The sequence below is a fragment of the Periplaneta americana genome, chromosome 11 (assembly GCF_040183065.1).
Source record: "Periplaneta americana isolate PAMFEO1 chromosome 11, P.americana_PAMFEO1_priV1, whole genome shotgun sequence".
Lineage (NCBI taxonomy): Eukaryota > Metazoa > Arthropoda > Insecta > Blattodea > Blattidae > Periplaneta > Periplaneta americana.
In genome coordinates this window covers 176,533,770-176,555,378 of record NC_091127.1, presented here as the reverse complement: position 1 = coordinate 176,555,378, position 21,609 = coordinate 176,533,770, and the positions used below count along the sequence as shown (strand labels likewise).

At 34.0% G+C, this 21,609-nt stretch overlaps 1 protein-coding gene across 2 annotated transcripts in view; it reads left to right on the top strand.

Annotated features, from left to right (window-relative positions):
* LOC138709636 (annexin B9-like) overlaps positions 1-11,466 on the top strand; it is a 38,212-nt gene extending 26,746 nt beyond the window's left edge. For both annotated transcript variants that reach the window (XM_069840546.1, XM_069840545.1), the window contains exon 9: positions 2,677-11,466. In XM_069840546.1, coding sequence (XP_069696647.1) covers positions 2,677-2,727 — 51 coding nt within the window. In that variant the 3' untranslated portion in view covers positions 2,728-11,466. The remainder of the gene's footprint in view (positions 1-2,676) is intronic.
* Positions 11,467-21,609: the final 10,143 nt, after the last annotated feature.

Sequence of the window (21,609 nt, the reverse complement as noted above, 5' to 3'; positions counted from 1 at the left end):
TATTTCTGATTGTTAAAATTACCTATATGTACATAGAATTATTCCAATTCAGAAACAACTAAGTAAACTAAAAGAACTCCAAAAGGAAATAACATTTCAATGGATACCTAGTCATTTTGGTATACCTGGAAACGAGAAAGTCGATAATATTGCAAAACAGGCAACATATTTGCAACCAAGACCTCTTCAAGTGATATCTCTATCCAATGCTTTTGCTTCAGTAAAGTCTCATTTTACAAACCTATGGATCAACAATTGGCTCTCTTCTGACAAAGGAAAAATTTTACAGTCTGTACAAAAGAAACCAAATGACCTGGAAATGTACAAAAACTTGCCCAGACATGTTCAGACATTTTTAACAAGAGCCAGAACAGGTCACATTGTCACTCAATTGTACCTACACCGATTTCACATTTCTGATAATCCTACTTGTCTGTGGCGTAATAATCATGATGAAGATCTGGAACACATTCTTCTATACTGTCCATCCATAAACCACAAAAGAAGTAAATTAAAATCATCAGTACCAGTTGCAGTACCAGACACAGCCCTGCAGTATATATTGACTACACTGCAACTCTGACTACTAGCAACAGGCATCTATAATGAATACCGATCAAAATACCCCTCATTTCTCATGAAAAACAACAACTGAATAGACTACAGTGGACTATAGTGGACTTTATGTTGTCAGAAAATAGCTGGATACATTAGGAAGATTGATTGAAAATTACTTTCTTCAGCATGTTACTTCCTTCTTATTGAAAATAATGTCAAACACTTCATAGCTTTATTGAACTGGAGAAATATAAACAAAATGTAAAGATCACTGCATTGATATTAGTTATTTCATGCAACACTGAAATATTAGAGTTATGGACTACATTTTCAAAAGAAAATTTTCACCTAGTGATATTTCCTAAATTCTAATTTTGATGTTTGTATGTCCATGCTTGTACATTTCAGTATACAAGTCTCAACAAATATAAATTTATAAAACTAGAAGAGATAGAATACGGAACCAAACAATAAGGCTAGGTCTAGGAATTGATCCTCTCGTAGAACAAATAAAATTATCACAATTAAGGTGGTTTGGATATTTGGCTAGAATGAACAATGATAGATACCCAAAAATTGCGTGGCAAGTTAGAATGGAGGGTAAAAGACCTAAAGGAAGACCGAGACAGACCTGGGAACAAGGAATCCAAGATACCATGCATGAGAGGGATTGAATGGAAAGAGGCAAGGTCCATTGCTCTGGACCGTGAGAGATGGAAGCAGTGGCGGCTCCTGCATATTTCTTAAGAGGAGGAAAGAAGTTAACAGCGCAAAATGACACCTTCTTGAGAGAAACATGCTACAAATTAGCCTACATGCATACAAGTAACACCAGGTAGTGTTAGGGTTGGCCTTCCCTTCTGTATAGCAATTTTCTGTTTTTGTAAACTGAGTTTCCTAAATTTTCCAAAATATAATATGTTTTCACTTCCATTCATTGTTGAATAATTGCACAAATTAACAATTACAAGGAAATTCACAACCTCGCAGCATTTTTCACGCACACTACAGCATCACACGTGTTGGAAGAGACCAGCTACTAACACGTAACCGGAACCGTTTTACACAAATGGGAATGAGAAATAATCTGTTAGGAAACCGAGAACACTACACCCACCCACGTGGTCTTTGTTGCCACGTGTACATTTTACAAGTTCAGTATCACATGATTTTGAAGAATGTCAGTTCTTGTAAAGTCATACTACCATTATTGTTCAAAGCTGCTGGTGGCCGATTAATTTTTTTATGTTAAAAATAATATAGTTTGGAGTACTTTCAATTTCAAATATAGGCCTATTTGTACAAAATTGACAACTCCTGTCTAGTAGACAATGAATGGAAGTTAATTTCAGGGGCCAAAAAGATCTGATATACTAACGTAGAACTACTTCCTCTTTGTTTTATATAAATCCAACTTCAACTTTCAGATATCCTCGAAAGTTTCAAACCATGAACAGTAGCTTATATAAAGTGCAATGAATAATATATTTTGATTTATAATTTTTAAAAAGTTTATATGGTGTCTTTCGTAGCGTTGTGTTAAAACTGTTTTTATTGTGTCTCTTAAATGTGTTATAGTCTGGTTGAATGCAGCATCGTTAGATGGCAGCGGTAGCGAGCTTGCTGCAAGACCAGTTGGTTTCTATTTCCCGCCCATGCGCTGATTCAGAGGAGGATCTCCTCCCTATCCGTTCATTTACTTCCTTTAAAACTCTGCTTCTTTCTCTGGCCGCTAGCACGCTGTTGTCTATGTGTGTTAACTGCAGTAAAGGAGGAATGGATTGGCTTTCCTCCACACAATCAATCTCGCATCCTTCTCACAGTTTTCTAGCAGCACATGAGTGTGCGTCGTTTAAAACTCGATCAACCGAGGTTTTCTTATAGCTGAGAACTTAAAAATTATCGAATCTTCCTTGAATTTCAAGGCACATATTTTATTTGGTATTTACTTTCAAAAGAAGAAAAATGTGAGGAGGACGTTCCTCCCTTCCCTCCCCCGAGGAACCGCCACTGGATGGAAGGGCTCTTTGTAAAACCTGTACATCAGGTGGTAGAAGAGGATCGACTAAATAAGCAAGTATATTTTATTTTCTCACATATTTTTATTTTGCATTTCAGGGTGACACATCTGGCGACTACAAGAAGGTTTTGTTGGCACTGGTTGATTAAGTAGCTCGTGACCGGTGGTCTAGTTCTCATTGATGGATCTGAAATCAGTAAATACAACCAGGATCTTCTGTTTGCACATGTGCTGAGCTACGAGGAATATTCCACGTCCACATGTATCTCAGAAGATTAGACCTACAGTTTTGATACTTGTCTAGGTATCATTTTATACATAATGCATCTCATTAATTCAAATATCAAGTAATATATTGAACATGTGTATTACTGCAAAGTTATCACAAGTTAAGTTGATTATTACTGCTTTTTTCCTTCCATTCACTAGTAGAGATAGAAATCTAGGGATCGAATGGAAGTTTTGTGGATAAGTGCATCCAAGGTTCCTGTGAGATCTGAATTATCGATTTTCAATTAGTCTTCCAGAATGTCGGAGATCTTGTTTTCTTTTTTCCTTCCTTCCTTTCTTTTAACAAGAGGTTTTTTTCAACTGTGCCCAAAACAGTTTACTAAACCATAGTGAAGATGCCAGAAGTGTTTAAAAAAAAGATTGTTTTCTCATAGTATCAAGAGCAATGGTGTTGGATTAATGAGGTTTACATTCCTAATCCACATGCTTTCAAGGGAAAGAAAATATCCATGAAGAGAACTGAAAATTCATATTGCATTCTAAACAATCTGTAAAATGTGTAATGTGTGAAATTTCTTACAAGAAGGAACGTTTTTAACAGAAGTAAGTTCATAATTAAAAAAAAATTCAAACCTAAATGATTCTCAAAGCGAGGCATACATGCATGTAAACATAATGCTATATTGTAAGAAGTGGTGCAGTAATCACGTTAAATCTAAGTTTTTCTACAGTACGTGAAATGTTTTCTCTCTCCTAAAATAATCTTTCTAGTAAAATTAATTTTTCATTCATGAACATCACGGATACAATATGTTGATCTGCTTAGATTACAAGTGGTTTCTGATTCTTTTCAGGAAAATTTTGTTTCAAAATTATAAATTGTAAAATTAAAATTGTATTATTTTCCTTTCTTAAAATCTTGTTCCCCATTTTTCTTGGACTTGAAGTGGGGGAGTGTAGTTATGAAGCAGTTTTTAAATCCTGTAATCAAGCTTTGTCTCTGAATTATTTAAGAATTTCTTTCTGCAATAGTTTATTTTTGTGTTCATTTCTGTAATTTTTAATTAATTTCTAATTTTACCATTACGTTTGTAATGTTTCTCTCCAGTTCTAACTCCAATGTACAGCCCCACATAATAATAACAACGCAAAAGGCAAAGAGCGTATTCCGAATCTCACCGGTGAGCAATCCGATGGCATCACGGTGTTCCGAATTCCACCGATGACGTCATTGATGCTCCACCGGTGCCATCAGCTTGCAGAGGTGGTGGCAGTCTCAATCACCCGCCATCAGTGAATCTGATTGGTTCTTGTATAGGGCGGGAATTAGCAGACGAATGACATCGTGCACTGTTGTGTCATGGCGGTGTGTTCTGCTGTATTGTTTGTAATGAGCACAACGTAAAAACAATATGTTAATGGCTTATGAGCGAACATGTCAACGGACCAGTTATTACTACCAGTTCAAGAAATAAATTGTTTATGATCTCTTTTCTTTGAACGAGATGGCAGTACGGAAATTTCGCAAAATTTTGCTAGCGTAGCACAGACAACAACTTACACAGTCGCCATGACAGCCATCGATCCTTCCAGCAGTTTTGTTCCTTATTTCACTGCAACGTGACGTCATTGATGCCACCGGACCGGTGAGATTCAGAATACACTGAAAGTTTACAATTCTGTTCAGTTTTCCCAACAGCGCATTTTTTAAATCCTCGTAATTGTTGCCTTGCAGCACAGGTTAACAGCAGTCTTACTTTTACATACAAAGAACAAATTAATCTGTTTCTGGTATCAGCCGAGGACTTTATGATACAGTAAGTTACAGTTTCTTCATTAACGTCTATGTACATTTTATACAAAAACACTACACTGATATTAATTATAGGCCTACTTAAAAGACGCGAAAAATAGTATTTTACAGCAGAACTTGCAGTACATACCACAGTACCGGTATTTACTGAAAGGAACATGTATATGCTACACAATGAATTGGTCAACATAACTCAGGATTACATGCACAATCACTCTTTCGAGCTTTTCCTAGACAACTTCAAGCATTCCACTCTGGCAATCTGCCATCTTGATTAGGTTATATTTCTCTCTCTCTCTCTCTCTATTTGGGGGGGGGGGCAGCGGGATTCCGAACTGTGTAATCAGCACCAGGGTGAGTTTTTTCGCCTTTGTGCTACAGGACACTACTACCGTCGACCGGGTATACTTTACACAAGGGGGGTAACTTTACACATTTCTAATGGTGTATAACAGCTTTAATAATGGCACACACTTCAGTCTACCACACATATGTGCTGTTATTATATAGAATCAGTTCCACGGAGTTGCTACACATTGTCTGTAATGTGCTGCCTTCTAAACATTTTTCTAGAAATGTGTAAAGTTACCCCCCTTGAGTAAAGTATACCCGGTTGACTGTATCTGAACAGTACACACATTTCCTCTATGTCCGCAGTATAGATAGTGCATAACGCCTGATTTGAGAAGTAATTCGCTAATACTATTATTTTCATATAGTGACAATTTTATTGCTGAAAAAAATAAAATAAAATGAACCTAATAAAATATTTTGTGAACAGTATAACAGTGTAATTCGCAAAACATTCGTAGAAGTAACTGTAATTTACAGTTTATTAATTTTACTTCAAGATTGAAGTGTATCTACTCTTCCGTTGTCAACTAAAAATGAAGGGATGAAGCCATTTAAAAATGATTTATTGAGACTGATTATTGTCTCATTTATTTTTCAGACGGTAGTAGGAATCAAATAAAGTTAGGACACTCAACATCAGGGGGATTCAATTTTTTCACTTCAAAGGTTTAACAAAAAACCTAATATCTTTCAACTCAATCTCTTCGTCCTTTGGATTTGTAATTAATATGTTACTAATTGGTTTCTTTCGCAACTCATTCAATTTGTGTCATCTCCATATAACCCTAGCTTGTCATCCACACTATCTGCAGTCTGTTTTTACTCCTTTATCTCATTACCATTCACTTCCATATAGGCCTATGTAAAAATAAGAATTACCATTTCCTCTAAAACATTACTATTACTAGAATTTTTCTATCTTTCTCTAAGTCGAAACTTGTTTTTCATATTGACTAATTAAAACTAGACTTGTTTTAAAACATTTGTCTTCATTGGTTATTTTTGAGCCCGAGAGAAAATTTTCGTAATAACTTTACTACTTTTGTGAATGCTTTGAGGTTACCATATATCGTTTACCTGGGAATCGATTGTAAGCAAAATTATCGAAAATTGGGGAAGTTGAGATTGACCACATTGAAATTCATAACACATTTATTACAATTTTTCTGTCGTCTATTGAAAATATTGCGTGCAATGTACATGTAAAACAATTTCCAACATTACCTTGTAATTTAGGAGAGTTGTACATGTGCAGCTGTATTAGAGACTGGAGGACGAGCTAGCATAATATATCGCATAAATATGTTTCAATATCGAGACTTGCTTGCCTTTGAAATGAACACTCGTTAATGTTTATAGACTTTGTTTATTTCATTCAGCAAAAAAATAAGTTGTAGTTCGTCTACTGATGAGGTGGTGAGCCAAGTGACAAAATGTTAATATACGTACATTAAATGAAAAGACTTAAAACAGTGGCGGCTCCTGCATATTTCTTAAGAGAAGGAAAGAAATTAACAGCACTAAATGACACCTTCTTGAATGAAACATGCTACAAATTAGCCTACATGCATACATGTAAGGCCAGGTAGTGTTGGGGTTGGCCTTCCCTTCTGTATAGCAATAATCTGTTCTTGTAAACTGAGTTTCCTAAATTGTCCAAAATATATTATGTTTTCACTTCCATTCATTGCTGAATAATTGCACAAATTAACAATTACAAGGAAATTCACAACCTCGTAGCATTTTTCGAGCACACTACAGCATCACACGTGTTGGAAGAGACTAGCTACTAACTCGTAACCGGAACCGTTTTATGGAAATGGGAATGGGAAATAATCTGAAGAAAGCGAGAATACTGCACCCACCCACGTGGTCTGTGTTGCTACATGTACATTTTACAAGTTCAGTATCACATACTTTTGAAGAATGTCAGTTCTTGTAAAGTCGTACTATCATTATTGTTCAAAGCTGCCGGTGGCCAATTAATTTTTTATGTTAAAAATGATGTAGTTTGCTTCTTTCTCTGGCCGCTAGTGCGCTGTTGTCTATTTGTGTTAACTGCGCGTCGTTTAAAACTCGATCAACCGAGGTTTTCTTATAGCTGTGAACTTAAAAATTATCGAATCTTCCTCGAATTTCAAGGTACATATTTTATTTGGTATTTACTTTCAAAAGAGGAAAATGTGAGGAGGACGTTCCTCCCTTCCCTCCCCCGAGAAACCGCCACTGACTTAAAATGGTATTTTGCTTCCTAAATGGTGAACTTATTCACTTGCCTGTCAAATGGATTAACAGCAGTTTCGGTCAAATGAAGCAATTCTTCCTTCACAGCGAGAGATTAAACAGCTGTTTTGGAAATTAATTACGTTTAACAATTAACTATTACTGCACAATAAATGGTCACAGTGTGAGCATGTTACTTTTAATTGTGCTCAGTATTACACACGATTCTTTTTTTTTTTTTTTTTTTTACTATTGTTGTGAGTCATAAATTTGAAATTGTTTTTTGAAGCTCTTGTATAAAATAAAGCAGGAGAAAAATATTGCTTGGCCTAAAATTTCACAGAGTGGTAATGCAGTGATAGGATAATTAAGTTGCACGCTTGAGAATATAGTTCATTATAATAATGATTTTCTAATGTTAATAAGAAAAACTAGGTAATATACTGCAAGTATTTCGTATCAACACTAGAAAATGGTTATTATAATTAACTATATTCTCAAATAAGTTTCTTGGCCTAAACAGAGTGATATTGATATATATATATATTTTAATAGTTTTGTTTGTATGCATACTTTATTAAAATACCTTATCAAATATGCACATACATGCAATAGTTACAAGATTTATGAAAATAGTGTGGAATTAAAAGGATGCAGACAGCATTCTGTTGGACCGCAGGATATTCTGATGTGATAGAGGATGATACGAAAGGTAAATTTTCCCATTTTAACTCTTTATGTAAGCGTAACATATATAGAAATTATTCTCACATCTCAATACATCTGATTGGTTATTTTTCAGTACTGGTTCATTACCATTCCATATTTTAGGCCATGGGGCTTGTTATTCTTTGAGTTCGGTGTTACGTGTCAATAATATTGCTAACATTCTGTACATGTTCAGTCGTGGATTTATACACAGAAGTTGACAGTTTCAGTCAGATGTAACATTCAGTGTTACAGACAGTAATTAAAGGAATTCACTCCTTCCTGAATTGTGCTAACACACATTCCACTTCTGATTTCATGTTTTCTAAGAAAGTCCTAACTTTGTACTGATATCTCCATTTGAAATGTCTATGCTATCTGTTCTAAGTTAGGTTAAATATCTCACTTGCTAAAGTTCTGTTGTAGCTGTATGGTAGGGGAGACTGTTGTATCTTTAGCATAATGTACCTTTGAACATTTTTTGTTTTTTATTTTTTTGCTACTACCTAGACGTCTCAAACTGAAGTAGATTGTAGGGAAAGCCACTAAGTAGATCTGGTCGTAGTTTTGGTTTGATTTATTGCAAAATGTGAATTCTGTGAACGAAAGAATCTTTTTCGGTACCAAAAGTAAACATTTCGTTCAATCATATATATTATCTAACATAAAACCCGATTGTATTTATTACCATCCATTAAGTACAATGTGTTCCGTATCATCTGGTGAGTAATAACATATTTTAATTTCCGTGATTTATTCGAATCTCTAGTTTTGGTAGCCATATTTGTTTAAACGTGCACCCTCTTGTACCTTTGAACACTGAACATCTTGTACCATGGAACATGTTCCAAAGTTCACGTTACTATTGGTTTTTGTCTTTCTTTTATATTAAGATCATGTCACTAAGTAAGTCTGGAGATAAGAGGCCCCCAATTGATCCGGATGCCTTGAAGAAAGCTGTTGAAGCAATTATTGTTCTCCCAGGAAATAAAATCTCAATCAGAGAAGCCTGCTATGGTTTATGATTGCAAATACATTTTAAATATGATTGTCAGTTTTTACAGCTATATTCCCACCTATATACCATGTGTTCCAACTTACAAGAGGGTATGTTCTAAGGTACATGAGCCTGTTGTACCTTTGAACATATTACATTTTATTTTTTCCATCCTTAATAAATGTGTAAAACAGGAAAATATATACACGAAGTTGTAAAGGAATCTTCAATAATTATTTAAAGTATTTTTAATTTAAAAAATATCATTTCCCAAAATTGAAAGAAAATAAAATATGAAAGTGTTTAAAGGTACAACAGTCTCCCCTATATAAAAAAGCCAAGTTATTTTATGGTATATTAATTTTACACCATATACTTTATGCAAGACTATCTGATGAGAAAGCAGGCTTGTTTGTAGTTGTTTTACTTTCAGAACTTCTGAATAAAAACGCATGTGAAAGTAGCTATGTATACCTCGACCATATATGCGTCTATTTTCCTGATATTTGCGAATGTATGCAATGAATTATTACATATAGAATACATATATAGCTCCCTCTCCCCCTCCCCTCCCTCTCCCCCCTCCCCTCCCTCTCTCTGTGCTGGATTATTTCTCACACTGATTAAGTTATATAAAAACGTCACTAATATTCAAATTTTGTTGCCTAGTGAATTTTAGAATGTAGGCCTAATAAGTGGAATTGTTGAAAAATCTTGTAACTGGAGTTCTAATTAGTACGGTAACAATTGTTATTATATTCACATAGTAATTAAGAATTAGAAAGTAAGAGATTACAATGGTTTGTGCACCTTAACAGAATGGAAAGGGAAAGGCTGCCGAAGAATATTAAATTTAAAAGTGAAAGGAACACGACCAATGGGAAGACCACGCGAAAGTTGGATAGATCAAATTCAGAAGAACTTACAAGGACGGGGGTACAAGTGGGATGAAATAAACAGGAAAAAAGTTTTGGAAGACAGAGACGAATGGAAGCATATTTGGAATCGACCTTCCAAAAGGAGGACACAATAAGATAATTCACATAATTAAAAGGAATATTTACCTTTCGTATCATCTTTCAAAGTATCTTTCTTATTGTTTGATACATTTTTATATTCTGTATATTTTGAAGAATGTACTTAGTAGTATTTTGCTTTTGCATTTGTTGTCTTAAATTTGTTTAATTAGAGGTTGTTTATTTTTTATTGTAACAGTCTGTGAAAAATTTTATTAGAGAAATGTTGTAGTTGTAATTTCTATCGCACACGTGTAAATTAAAGATGTTGACATTCTAAATGAATTAACAGTAAAGGAAACCTATGTGAACTTAAAATTATAATTGTGCTATTTTTTATGTTATACTTTAATATTATATTGAAGTTCTTCAAGTGGATTATAAGTGTGACTAACTATTATACATTGATCATCGAATATATCTGCTACTCATGGAATCATTAGTTAATAGATCTGTAGTTAAAAAACTTGTTTAAATTGTATTAATCAAGTACTGTAGATCTGTAATCCATTCAGAGAAGTTATATATTGCTTTTGTGAAATATTTTCGTTGTTGAAGTTTTTGAAACTTTACCTAATTATTGAGATTCGTAATTTCAGATGCAAGATTTTGAATTGGGACCTCCCTTCCTTCTCTCATTATTTAGAAGTGGTGGTATCAATCTATTTTGTAAACTGATGTTACTATAGGTATTGATTCATGCCACTGTGAAGTCATATAATTTATTTTCCCAAAATAGTCTTGTCCAATTTATAAGATGCGATAATTTGTTTTATTCCAAGAATTTCTTTCTTATTCCTCTTTTTCTTAAATTTAATTTCGATAAAATTAAATTCTTTATACACAATTCAAAAATTAATCTCGAATATTAGGCCTCCCTTGCTAAATATATCTAATCTTGTATATTCGTCGTTTAAGAAATACAGAACTCTAAAGAAAATACTTTGGAACAGTTTTCTGATATTCTGTTCCAAGAAGATGGTAGGGATTCGTGGAACGTGGCTGCTCAAGCCATTAGTAATGCTATTCGACATCAGTATGTTGCAGGTTGCATCAGCACACTCCTGCTAATGGAAACTGACATTTTACCTTACACGTTCCATGTTAAAAAGTAAATGGGAATGGTTTATAATGATGCCACATTACAATCAGCATATGAATCTAATGCCTATTTTTATATAGGTAATATTTTGTACTCATTTTAAACAATTAGTTTTATGCAAGAGTCCTTGTTAAATTTTGTACAATTTTTTTAAACAATATACGAGCATTTCGTAGACGTGGGTTTAGATAATAGTGTGTATTGGGAGCTTTGTAATATCTATATTGAAACAATCATTTTGCCTAGGATAGAAGTAGCGAGTACTTTTGCTACCAATAATATTTTGGTGGCGTACTGGATTTCTTTCTTTTTTTAGATACAGTGCAAAGGTAATTTTGGTGCTATTGTCTTTATAAGCAATGTATACATGATGAACTTTTATGAACTGTTTTTCCAATATTGTTTATTGTAATATTGTGAGTAATAAAGTTTAAAAAGTAAATATTTCGATTTGTATTTAATTTTCATGTGTCATTCTTTATTAAGTTTTAGTAATGGTTTATAAAGAAACCGAACTTCTGTAATATTTAGTTATGCATCAGTGAATTATCAGAGAAACAAGCTAAGACTAGTGAAAATCGTTCTTAGAAAATATTTGTCCAAATTTGTAAATGCTAGCCTACTTGTTTATTCATCTTGCCGTATTTTTTCTCTAGAATTTCTCTTATTTTTGGTTTACAAGACCAATTTTATTAAATTAGGGACTAAAATCGTAAGCTGAATTCACCATGAAAAGTAGAACACTGTATACACTAATTACTATTAGAAGTTAATATTTCTCTTGAATGAACTTCATTTCATTAGTCGATTTATTCTGTGTAATAAAAAAATTACCAATAAAATCGTCTGAATATTGAGCACATTTCCCTCAGAGATCCGTTAATTTATTAATTAAAAATTATTTTATTGTATTTTAATGCGAATTCCAGACTGAATTGACGCAGATACTGAATATGAACAAATTAAAGACTATTAGTTCCTGAGAAATCTCTGTACACAGACAAATGTCATAACCAGAACCACCTTTTCAAAATCTGACACCGAAAACTTGTATTTTTGTGAAAATCTAAAATAATTTTTATAGCATCACACTACTTTCTCTTTACACTTCTTATAATAATAATAATAATAATAATAATAATAATAATAATAATAATAATAATAATAAAGTAATTTCACAGAGGTGGGTCGAATATGCTGTGTGAAAACCGAGGTTGTGCTAATTGGAAATAGAGGCTGACAAAAGTTTTGTAAAACTGATGCAAATTTTGGAACTACTACTTGCTATATTACAAAGAATTGCTCATATCTATTCTCAAGGAAATAACTGTAGAAAAAGATCACTCACTATGCTGGATGTAATCTGGAATGAATCTGACATATTAAACTTGTAGTTGGTGATAATCATAATTATAACCAACTTCCAGTATTCTATTGACGATTTATGAAACAGTATGGAGCAGTGTTACGAGGTGCAGTATCCCAGAGAAAACCAGCTAATGATGCATTAGTTCTTAAGGGTAATTGTGAAACACAGGCACGCCATTTCGGGTGAGAGACATAGGCCAGTTTTACACCAATCCTAAACATATTTAGTATAACTTGTTGCTTGTGGGCCATCCCAAACCCCGACCTCCACCGCTGAGAGCGCCAGTCCTTATATACCCGTCAGTCAAGGCCTTCTGACAAATAAAAGCAATTGACAATAGATATCTCAGTCGTGACAACTTCATAAAATATCCTATCAATTGAATAATCGATCTTGCTACGTACAACATAATTATATTATATTATTACCCATTTCAGCGAGTACTGACGACCACTGCAAAATACGACAATTTGGTCCAGGGAGCATTCTCTTTTGGCACAAGGATGATTTATGTAACCTGTTTCTAAATTATTAGTCTTTTAAATACCGGTACATTCTTTAATAAATCACTCAAAAACAAATGTGAATATATAGGATGTGGAGTGAGTATGAAATTATTATTTTTTTTTTAGTTTTAGCGCATCATTTTTACGTAAATAACGACAAATAAAAACTAACATGCCACATAACATTATTTTAAGAAATACAGAAAACAAGCATGAATATTATTCACCATTCTTAATGATCTTGGGATAGAAAAAAACGTATGGAATAGAAATTACATACAAATGTGTGTGTAATAAACAATAAGCGAACCATCTTCGATTAATAATTTCAAAACAACGTGAATATAGCGTGGATTGTGTATGAAAATAATTTCTTATAAGTTGCTCCCAATGTGCATCATTGTTAACTTATGAAAAAACAAATTAAAATTAGCATGGCATATAAACACTATTTGAAGAAAGGAGATATTAAGTAATATTCAGCGTTCTTAATGATCTTCGGATGGAAAATAACAATGAAATATGTATAAAATATAAATTACATACAGGTGAGATATAAGAAAATCGGGTAATTTCCTAGAAGACGGGCAAAATCCAACATGGCTGACGAAAACTACCAAAATGTTCTGCCAACTATGAAGTTCAAATGTCACCAAACATTACAAAATCAAACATATATTCATATTTTTAAGGAAGAAAAAGCCTTTCAAAAAATGAAAATATGTTTAATTTTTCACCTCTGATTTTTATGGTGTTTGCTGGCATTTGAACTTCATAGTTGGTAGTACTTTTCTGGCAGTTTTCGTCCGCACTTTACCCCTACAAATCACTAAAACACAAAACAAAACAATAATTTATCACCTAATCAAACAAAATTCAATCCTCATTGACGTCTTCAAAGACAACCACTTCACTTGCATTATGACACAGGCTTCAAGGCAATCTAAACTTAAAGCATGCAGCCAACAAAGAACTAAACCACCACTTTGTCGTACAGTCAAGTTCACATAACTAAACCATGTATTTACACAAAATGAAATTCTCTTTGAACTCTTATTACACCTTAACTTGTACGGAGAATTCAATGAACAATTCCTTGGAATCACAGGAACAGTTTTCTCGTCAACAATCGATACAATTTTTATTCACCAGCGAAAGAACTGAACCAAAATCGACATAAAATTTAATGCTCTGTTCTATGTTCACACATCTTTCACAAATATCATAAAATGACAAACTTTCAATAGGTTTACCCATCAGACACAATATAACACCACTCACGTCAAACAACCAAGAACAACTTACTGACGTCATTATCCATTCAAAATTAACGAAAATTCTAGAACACATGATGACAACTATAACCAATCAAATCGAAGGAAAATCATTAAATGACAAACTTCCAATAGCTTTAGCCAGCAAAACAGTATAACACCACTCACTTCAAACAACCAAGAACAATTAACAACGTCATTACCCATTCAAAATTAACGAAAATTCTAGAACAAATGACAACTATAACCAATCAAATTGAAACATCATCAATGCGACACCTCGTATAAAAACCTAGAACTAACATATAAAAGTCACTAAAAATCACTAACATTTAACTCTAAAGTAAAAAGATTGGTAATACTTAGTACATCCAACCAGGTGCCCGTCTTCTATGAAATTACCGAAAATCGGTAAGTATTATTTGATTAATAAGCTTAAATGACTCCAGGTTTAGTGTAAGAGTGGCCTATATCTAACGATGTCTCCCAGCAAATTACTTAATTTAAAAACTAAAAAATCGTGTTAGAAGATTGAATTTGTGTATTTTCTCTGAAACTTTCCAGATATTTGTAGGCAGTCTTTTACATTAGATTGCCGAAAATTGGTGTATAGCGCAACATTGGCAGTGATAAAAGTGTGAAATATTCGTTCAGTGGCATTTCGTAGTGCTTCAGCAATAACATGTTTAGCAAGGCTTCTGACTTCTGTTGCATTCAAACAATTATAAAATACGATAATTTGGTCCAGGGAGCATCTGTTTTTTGGTGCAAAGATATAATTCGTTTGGCGTGTTTCTTAATTGAAATTATGAAATGGCATTCCTGTGCTTCACATTTAATGTTCTTAAGCATGTTTCGGGCCATACCTAGGTACAGTAAGGTAGTACTAAAAATTACAATACTGTGTTACTTTATTATTGTCATCAGATTTATGAAGAACAACAATATATACAAACAAATTTTAAATTAACCTTAAGTAAAAATTACGCATGTATGCTCCTTTACAGCACACGATAAAAAAACTACCATTGATATTAATAAATTGTAGTAACAAAGGCTGCAAAATTATAAATGACAATATTGTACAGAAATTTATCTCCTCTTTGCTTAACATAAAACAATTGTATTGCAAACAGAGTTATACAAACTAATTTCTTAATGATACAACACTCAAAATAAGGAGTAAAGAGTCCACGTGAAGAATATTTACAGGATATAGCCACGTCCATGTACACATATCTGATATCTATGTAGCAACATGTTTAGCACAGCCTTGACATGAACACGATCCACACCACTACAATATGGTGCACTAGGGCAATGTTTTGTTTTACTCCAATATCCACATTTAAATCAAATGCACTCGCTACTACACATTTCTTCTTCAGTGTCTGTATACACGCACCCATATTCAAAATTTACAAGTTCATAAATAGTAAAAGTACTTATTGTAACAGTTCCTAGACAGAACTAAAAAAAACAGAGCAACGTCAATATAATTACAGGGGCCTGTTTCTCAAAAATACTAGTTTAGTAGTTCACCAGTTACTAGTTACCAGAGTATAGTCCGGGTCAGCTTACTTCATACCCTAAGGGTGAAACCTAACCACTTTTCCACCATTACTACATATGCTAGTGGATTATGGTGATTTTCTAATTTGCAGGTTGAATTTTCTTTTGCCAACTTCGTTTCGAATTTCTATACTGATAAATACTACAAATGGTAGTGATTTTGTAACTGGTATGTTGGCAGCTGAGACAAATGTCGACAATATTTATCGGTACTGGAGTTCCATGAAATTAAAATTGTACTAGAATTCTGAGGCGGTTACTGGAAGCTAGTGAAATTTGAACATACTAATAATTAATTAATATCAGTATTGATATTAATACATAATAGTTATTTTGTGTGTTGCATTGTGTTTATAATTCAAGACTATAGTCGGGTAAGTTTTCGGAGTTGGTACAAATAATTTCATGTGGTCAAACAAAATACATTTTTAGGTTAGGTTCTGTGAGTCATTGTTTAGTTAAACCAATGAATTTCGTATTCGTATTGCCAGACAAAATACTTGACAAGTTGATCCCTTTCTCATATAGTTTGCCTACGAAAATATGTTATAAATTATTGAATTATTTAGAATAACATAAAGTACGGTAAGTAAATAAGTCATTTAGTACGTAGGATCATGTGGTATCTGGTAACAGTTGGCAACACTGACAAGACGGCAATATTTGCTGTTTAGGAACTGTTCTTATGTGACCCTCACTATATATTTCACCAGCTCTAGTAGATTCTGTTTCTCAAACTATTTTACCAGTCTAGTAACTTGTGACAATGTTTCACCAGTCACATGATCTCTTTCACTAGTCAGCTGATTGAGTTCATTTGTTTATAGGCATTGGTAGGTATTGTTATTTGATATTAGAAGGCTAAGTTGTTTGTGCTTTGGTTTTGATTTCTCTTTTCGGTTGAAATTCCATCAGTTGAAAGCAAATTAACTATACTCAATATGATTAATGAATCAGAGGATTATTATTCGGTGCTTTTTCAAGCATGTTAACAAAAAATGATGAAGTAAACGAATGGACAAAAAGTGTTGTAATGTGTGGGGCTATGGAACTGATACCTCAGAACAAAGATTATGCATACGTTAGGGACACTTACTGGCCTAACATTAAGAAAGTAATTTTGATAAGTACCAATTCAAGTTCACAGTATCATAATATGAACATATTATGATGTAGCTAGTGGGTCTACTGCCGACATGAATGTCACTTATGACTTGATGAAAAATTCGCTAAATTTTTTTCAGTTTTATATTTGATCTATTCATAAATTATTGTCGTTTTATATTTAATTTGTAGGCTAAAGTTGACAATGCCAGAAGAACTGGCAGTGGAGGAGGAAAGCCAGTAAAAATTACTACAGTTGATGAATTGGTAGTATATTATTAGGAAAAAATTCTGCAAGTGTTGCAGGTCTAGGACAGAAAGACTAGACGGCATTGGAAAATAATCAACATCCCGATTTGTAGAGCAATTTGTATTTGAAGTTTGCTGATAATGCAAGACTTCTATTTGTTTGTCTTGTTATGGCAGGTCCCACTATATTTAACAACTTTTCAAGCTTTTCAGTACTTTACCTAAACCGTTCATTATATTTAAACAATGCTCCCATAAAGGAATAATAATTGTTCTTTCTCGATATAGTTTTAGCTCTTCTCACAACTTCTTCATCACTTCATTTGGAATCACCAAACCAGATATTAAAAGAAAATAACTACAATATTTTGTTTTATCTGAGAAAGGTTGTCACTGGTAACTGATAATGTAGAAATCATCAGTCTTTAGAGTCTTGTAGGAATATTCCTGTTGAATACTAGTGTAATCAACTAGATTAGCATTTTGAGAAACAAAGTCACTTATGAACTGGTGAAATCGACCAATATTACTAGTCTGTGAACTGGTAACTACTACTTTACCCTTGTAGTTTCTAGAAACACAGACTTGTACAATAAACTAATATTACTAGTGTACAGACTAGTATTACTAGTCCATGAGTTTTGAGAAACAGGCCCCAGTATGTAATAGCTGTGTTTTTAATTGTTAAACCCACTGCCTGCTGGATCACATCCTATGGCTGCTTATACTGCCTGCCCAATCAACGATTATGCGCGAACAGCCACTAGGTAGCAGGTAATGACATTGCATATACTGATAATGTTAATAGCGGTGGGCACTGCCTGCCACCTAGCGGTAAAATAACAGGCAGTTTACGCAGCTATAGGATGCGATCCAGCAGGCAGTGGTTAAACCGTAATGCTGTTTTATAGAAAACAAATACAGTCAACTCTTGATTCGTCAGAATCCAATGTAATGGATTTATGAAACTGCAGAATTCAAAACGCGTTGCAAGGATAACTTTAAATGATATTCAGAATTTGTGAGATGGAAATTAATCAGACTCTTGTTACCAGGTACCGGTATTCCGAACTGAAGAAATAAGAAGTACACACAGGATACATAGTAAAGGAAGATTGAGGTAGCTGTTCGACCCATTTTGTCACCCTGTTACATCTGCTTATAGAAAATATAAATTACAAAACAGATGAGTTTAAATCTGTACCAGTTCTTGAATAGCATAAATAATGATAGAATGCCTACACCAATTATTCACAATTATACAATTTTAACAGATAACAGAGTTATTGCAAAATCTTTTAACAAATATTATGCCAATACTATAAATACTGGAACACTGGAAATATATATATATATAAAAAAAACTAAAAAACCTAAAAGAAAAATAAATATGGATAATAAAGAAAATTTAATGTACACTTTTCTATACAGATTTCAAATACAACGAACTTAACGTAGCAATAGCCAAACTAAAAATCAGGAAATCTCCAGGGCCAGGCAATTGACAATTTATACCCAGAATTTATGAAACATTTAAGAGAAAACACAATACCAGGCGATTGAAAAAAGCAGTTATTATTTCTGTTTTGAAAAAGGGGAAATCCTCTCAAGATATTACAACTTCTAGACTAATATAACTTACGTATGTGTGATAGCTTAAATAGTGGAAATAATGGTTTTAAACAGACTTGAGTAATATCTTACCTTCCCACGCCAAGCTGGATTTAGGGAGTTTCGTTCTACAGATGAACAAGTCATTAATCTTTGTCAAGAAATTAAAAACTCTTTCGATAAAGGAGAGGATGTTTTGACTAACTTCATAGGCTTTCAAGTAGCTTATGATTACATTTGGAATGTAACATTACATAAAATGGGCATAAAGGATAATATGTTTTGACTTTCAGAATTCGTAGCACAACGATTTTGTGCAATACATTTAATAATGCTACTTCTCAATAGAGACAGTTACACAGAGGTTTTCCAAGGATCAGTTCTTAGTGAAACTTTATTCGGTGTTTACATCAATAACCTCCTCAAAAATCCTGGAAAAGGCTGGAATGAAAACTGCTTATACATCTTGATTACACAACTTTTAACACTGCATCACTCCGGAATATGTATGATAAGGACTTTCTTGTGTTAAATTTTAACGTACCGGTACCTTGTTAACATGTTTCGATCTATTTTCGGTCATCTTCGGAACTGGTCGCTGTTGGTCTTGTTTCCTGTGTGGGTGCGTTCGTAGTGTAGAGTCAAAGAGTGTATGTGTTTCGAAACTGAGTTGTGTGTTGAGAATATCGTGGGGGTGTGTTTTCGTGTGTCTGTATATTTCATATTGTTCTAAACACCCCAACGATATTTTCAACACACAACTCAATTTCAAAACACATATACTCTTTGACTCTACATTACGAACGCACCCACACAGGAAACAAGAGGAGCCAAGACCAACAACGACCAGTTCCGAAGATGACCGAAAATAGGTCGAAACATGTTAACAAGGTACGTCAAAATTTAACACAAGAAAGTTCTTATCATACACATTCCGAAGAAAACTGCTTGTTAGGTGATAATTTAGTCATGTGGATCTCAAAAAAAAAAAGTTTCGACAATTTAATGAACATAAACACTGATAAAGCAGCATACGACATTTTCTTATTTGGTAAGAACACAGTGAACATAACTTCACAATAGAAGTCCGTCTAGGACTAAGTGGCAAATATCCTGGAGTAATTTTTTTTATGATAAACTATCATGAAACAACAGCATAGATACTATTACAGAGAAGGTAACAAGACTTTCACCTAATATATATAATCTCGTATATTTATAAAAAGACTGGTAGGAAAAAAGTGGATAATATCTCTATAAACTCGATCTATTTCAAAGTCAGGTTCTAAGATAAATTACTGGAGCAGTAAAAACAACTCCAATTTTTGCTATGCCGGTACTCTTAATATAATTGAGGTATTGGAAAAACAAGCAAACTAGTTCGATTAATTAAAATGTGTCTCGGTGAAACATACAGCAGAGTCCGTATAGGTCAGTTTCTATCTGATGCTTTTCCAATTCACTGCGGGCTAAAGCAGGGAGATGCACTATCACCTTTACTTTTTAACTTCGCTTTAGAATATGCCATTAGGAAAGTTCAGGATAACAGGCAGGGTTTGGAATTGAACGGGTTACATCAGCTTCTTGTCTATGCGGATGACGTGAATATGTTAGGAGAAAATACACAAACGATTAGGGAAAACACGGAAATTTTACTTGAAGCAAGTAAAGCGATCGATTTGGAAGTAAATCCCGAAAAGACAAAGTATATGATTATGTCTCGTGACCAGAATATTGTACGAAATAGAAATATAAAAATTGGAGATTTATCCTTCGAAGGGGTGGAAAAATTCAAATATCTTGGAGCAACAGTAACAAATATAAATGACACTCGGGAGGAAATTAAACACAGAATAAATATGGGAAATGCGTGTTATTATTCGGTTGAGAAGCTTTTATCATCTAGTCTGCTGTCAAAAAATCTGAAAGTTAGAATTTATAAAACAGTTATATTACCGGTTGTTCTTTATGGTTGTGAAACTTGGACTCTCACTCTGAGAGAGGAACATAGGTTAAGGGTGTTTGAGAATAAGGTTCTTAGGAAAATATTTGGGGCTAAGCGGGATGAAGTTACAGGAGAATGGAGAAAGTTACACAACGCAGAGCTGCACGCATTGTATTCTTCACCTGACAAAATTAGGAACATTAAATCCAGATGTTTGAGATGGGCAGGGCATGTAGCACGTATGGGCGAATCCAGAAATGCATATAAAGTGTTAGTTGGGAGACCGGAGGGAAAAAGACCTTTGGGGAGGCCGAGACGTAGATGGGAGGATAATATTAAAATGGATTTGAGGGAGGTGGGATATGATGATAGAGAATGGATTAATCTTGCACAGGATAGGGACCGATGGCGGGCTTATGTCAGGGCGGCAATGAACCTCCAGGTTCCTTAAAAGCCATTTGTAAGTAAGTAAGTAAGTAAGTAAGTAATTGGAAAAACAAGCACTAATGCAGTAGCCTATGTCCTGTGCCGTAGTCATCGTGGAGTAAGGCATCACGACTTGGACTTGCATTACGAATGCATGCTAGTTTGAGACATGGGAAGGAATTTTGACCAGTGTATGGGACCAGTGCCCACACAGCATCGTGGATGAATTTGGAAAGCTCAGTAGTTGCTGAAATCCGGTTCCGAAAACCAGCTGTAACAGCTGGAGGGATCATTGTGCTAACCAAACGATACCCCCATTTTGGTTGGATGATTGTTTATCTCTGCTGAGGCATGTGGGCAGCCAGCTGGTCGGCCTTCACCCTTCATGGGCTGTTTACACCACCGATTATTATTTATCATTATTAAGTTTCACCTCATCCATCCAATCATATATTATTTGATGGCCTGCCTTTTCTTCTTCTGCCCTGGTTCTCCCATTCCATAATTTCCCACAGGAATATGTCTCTCATT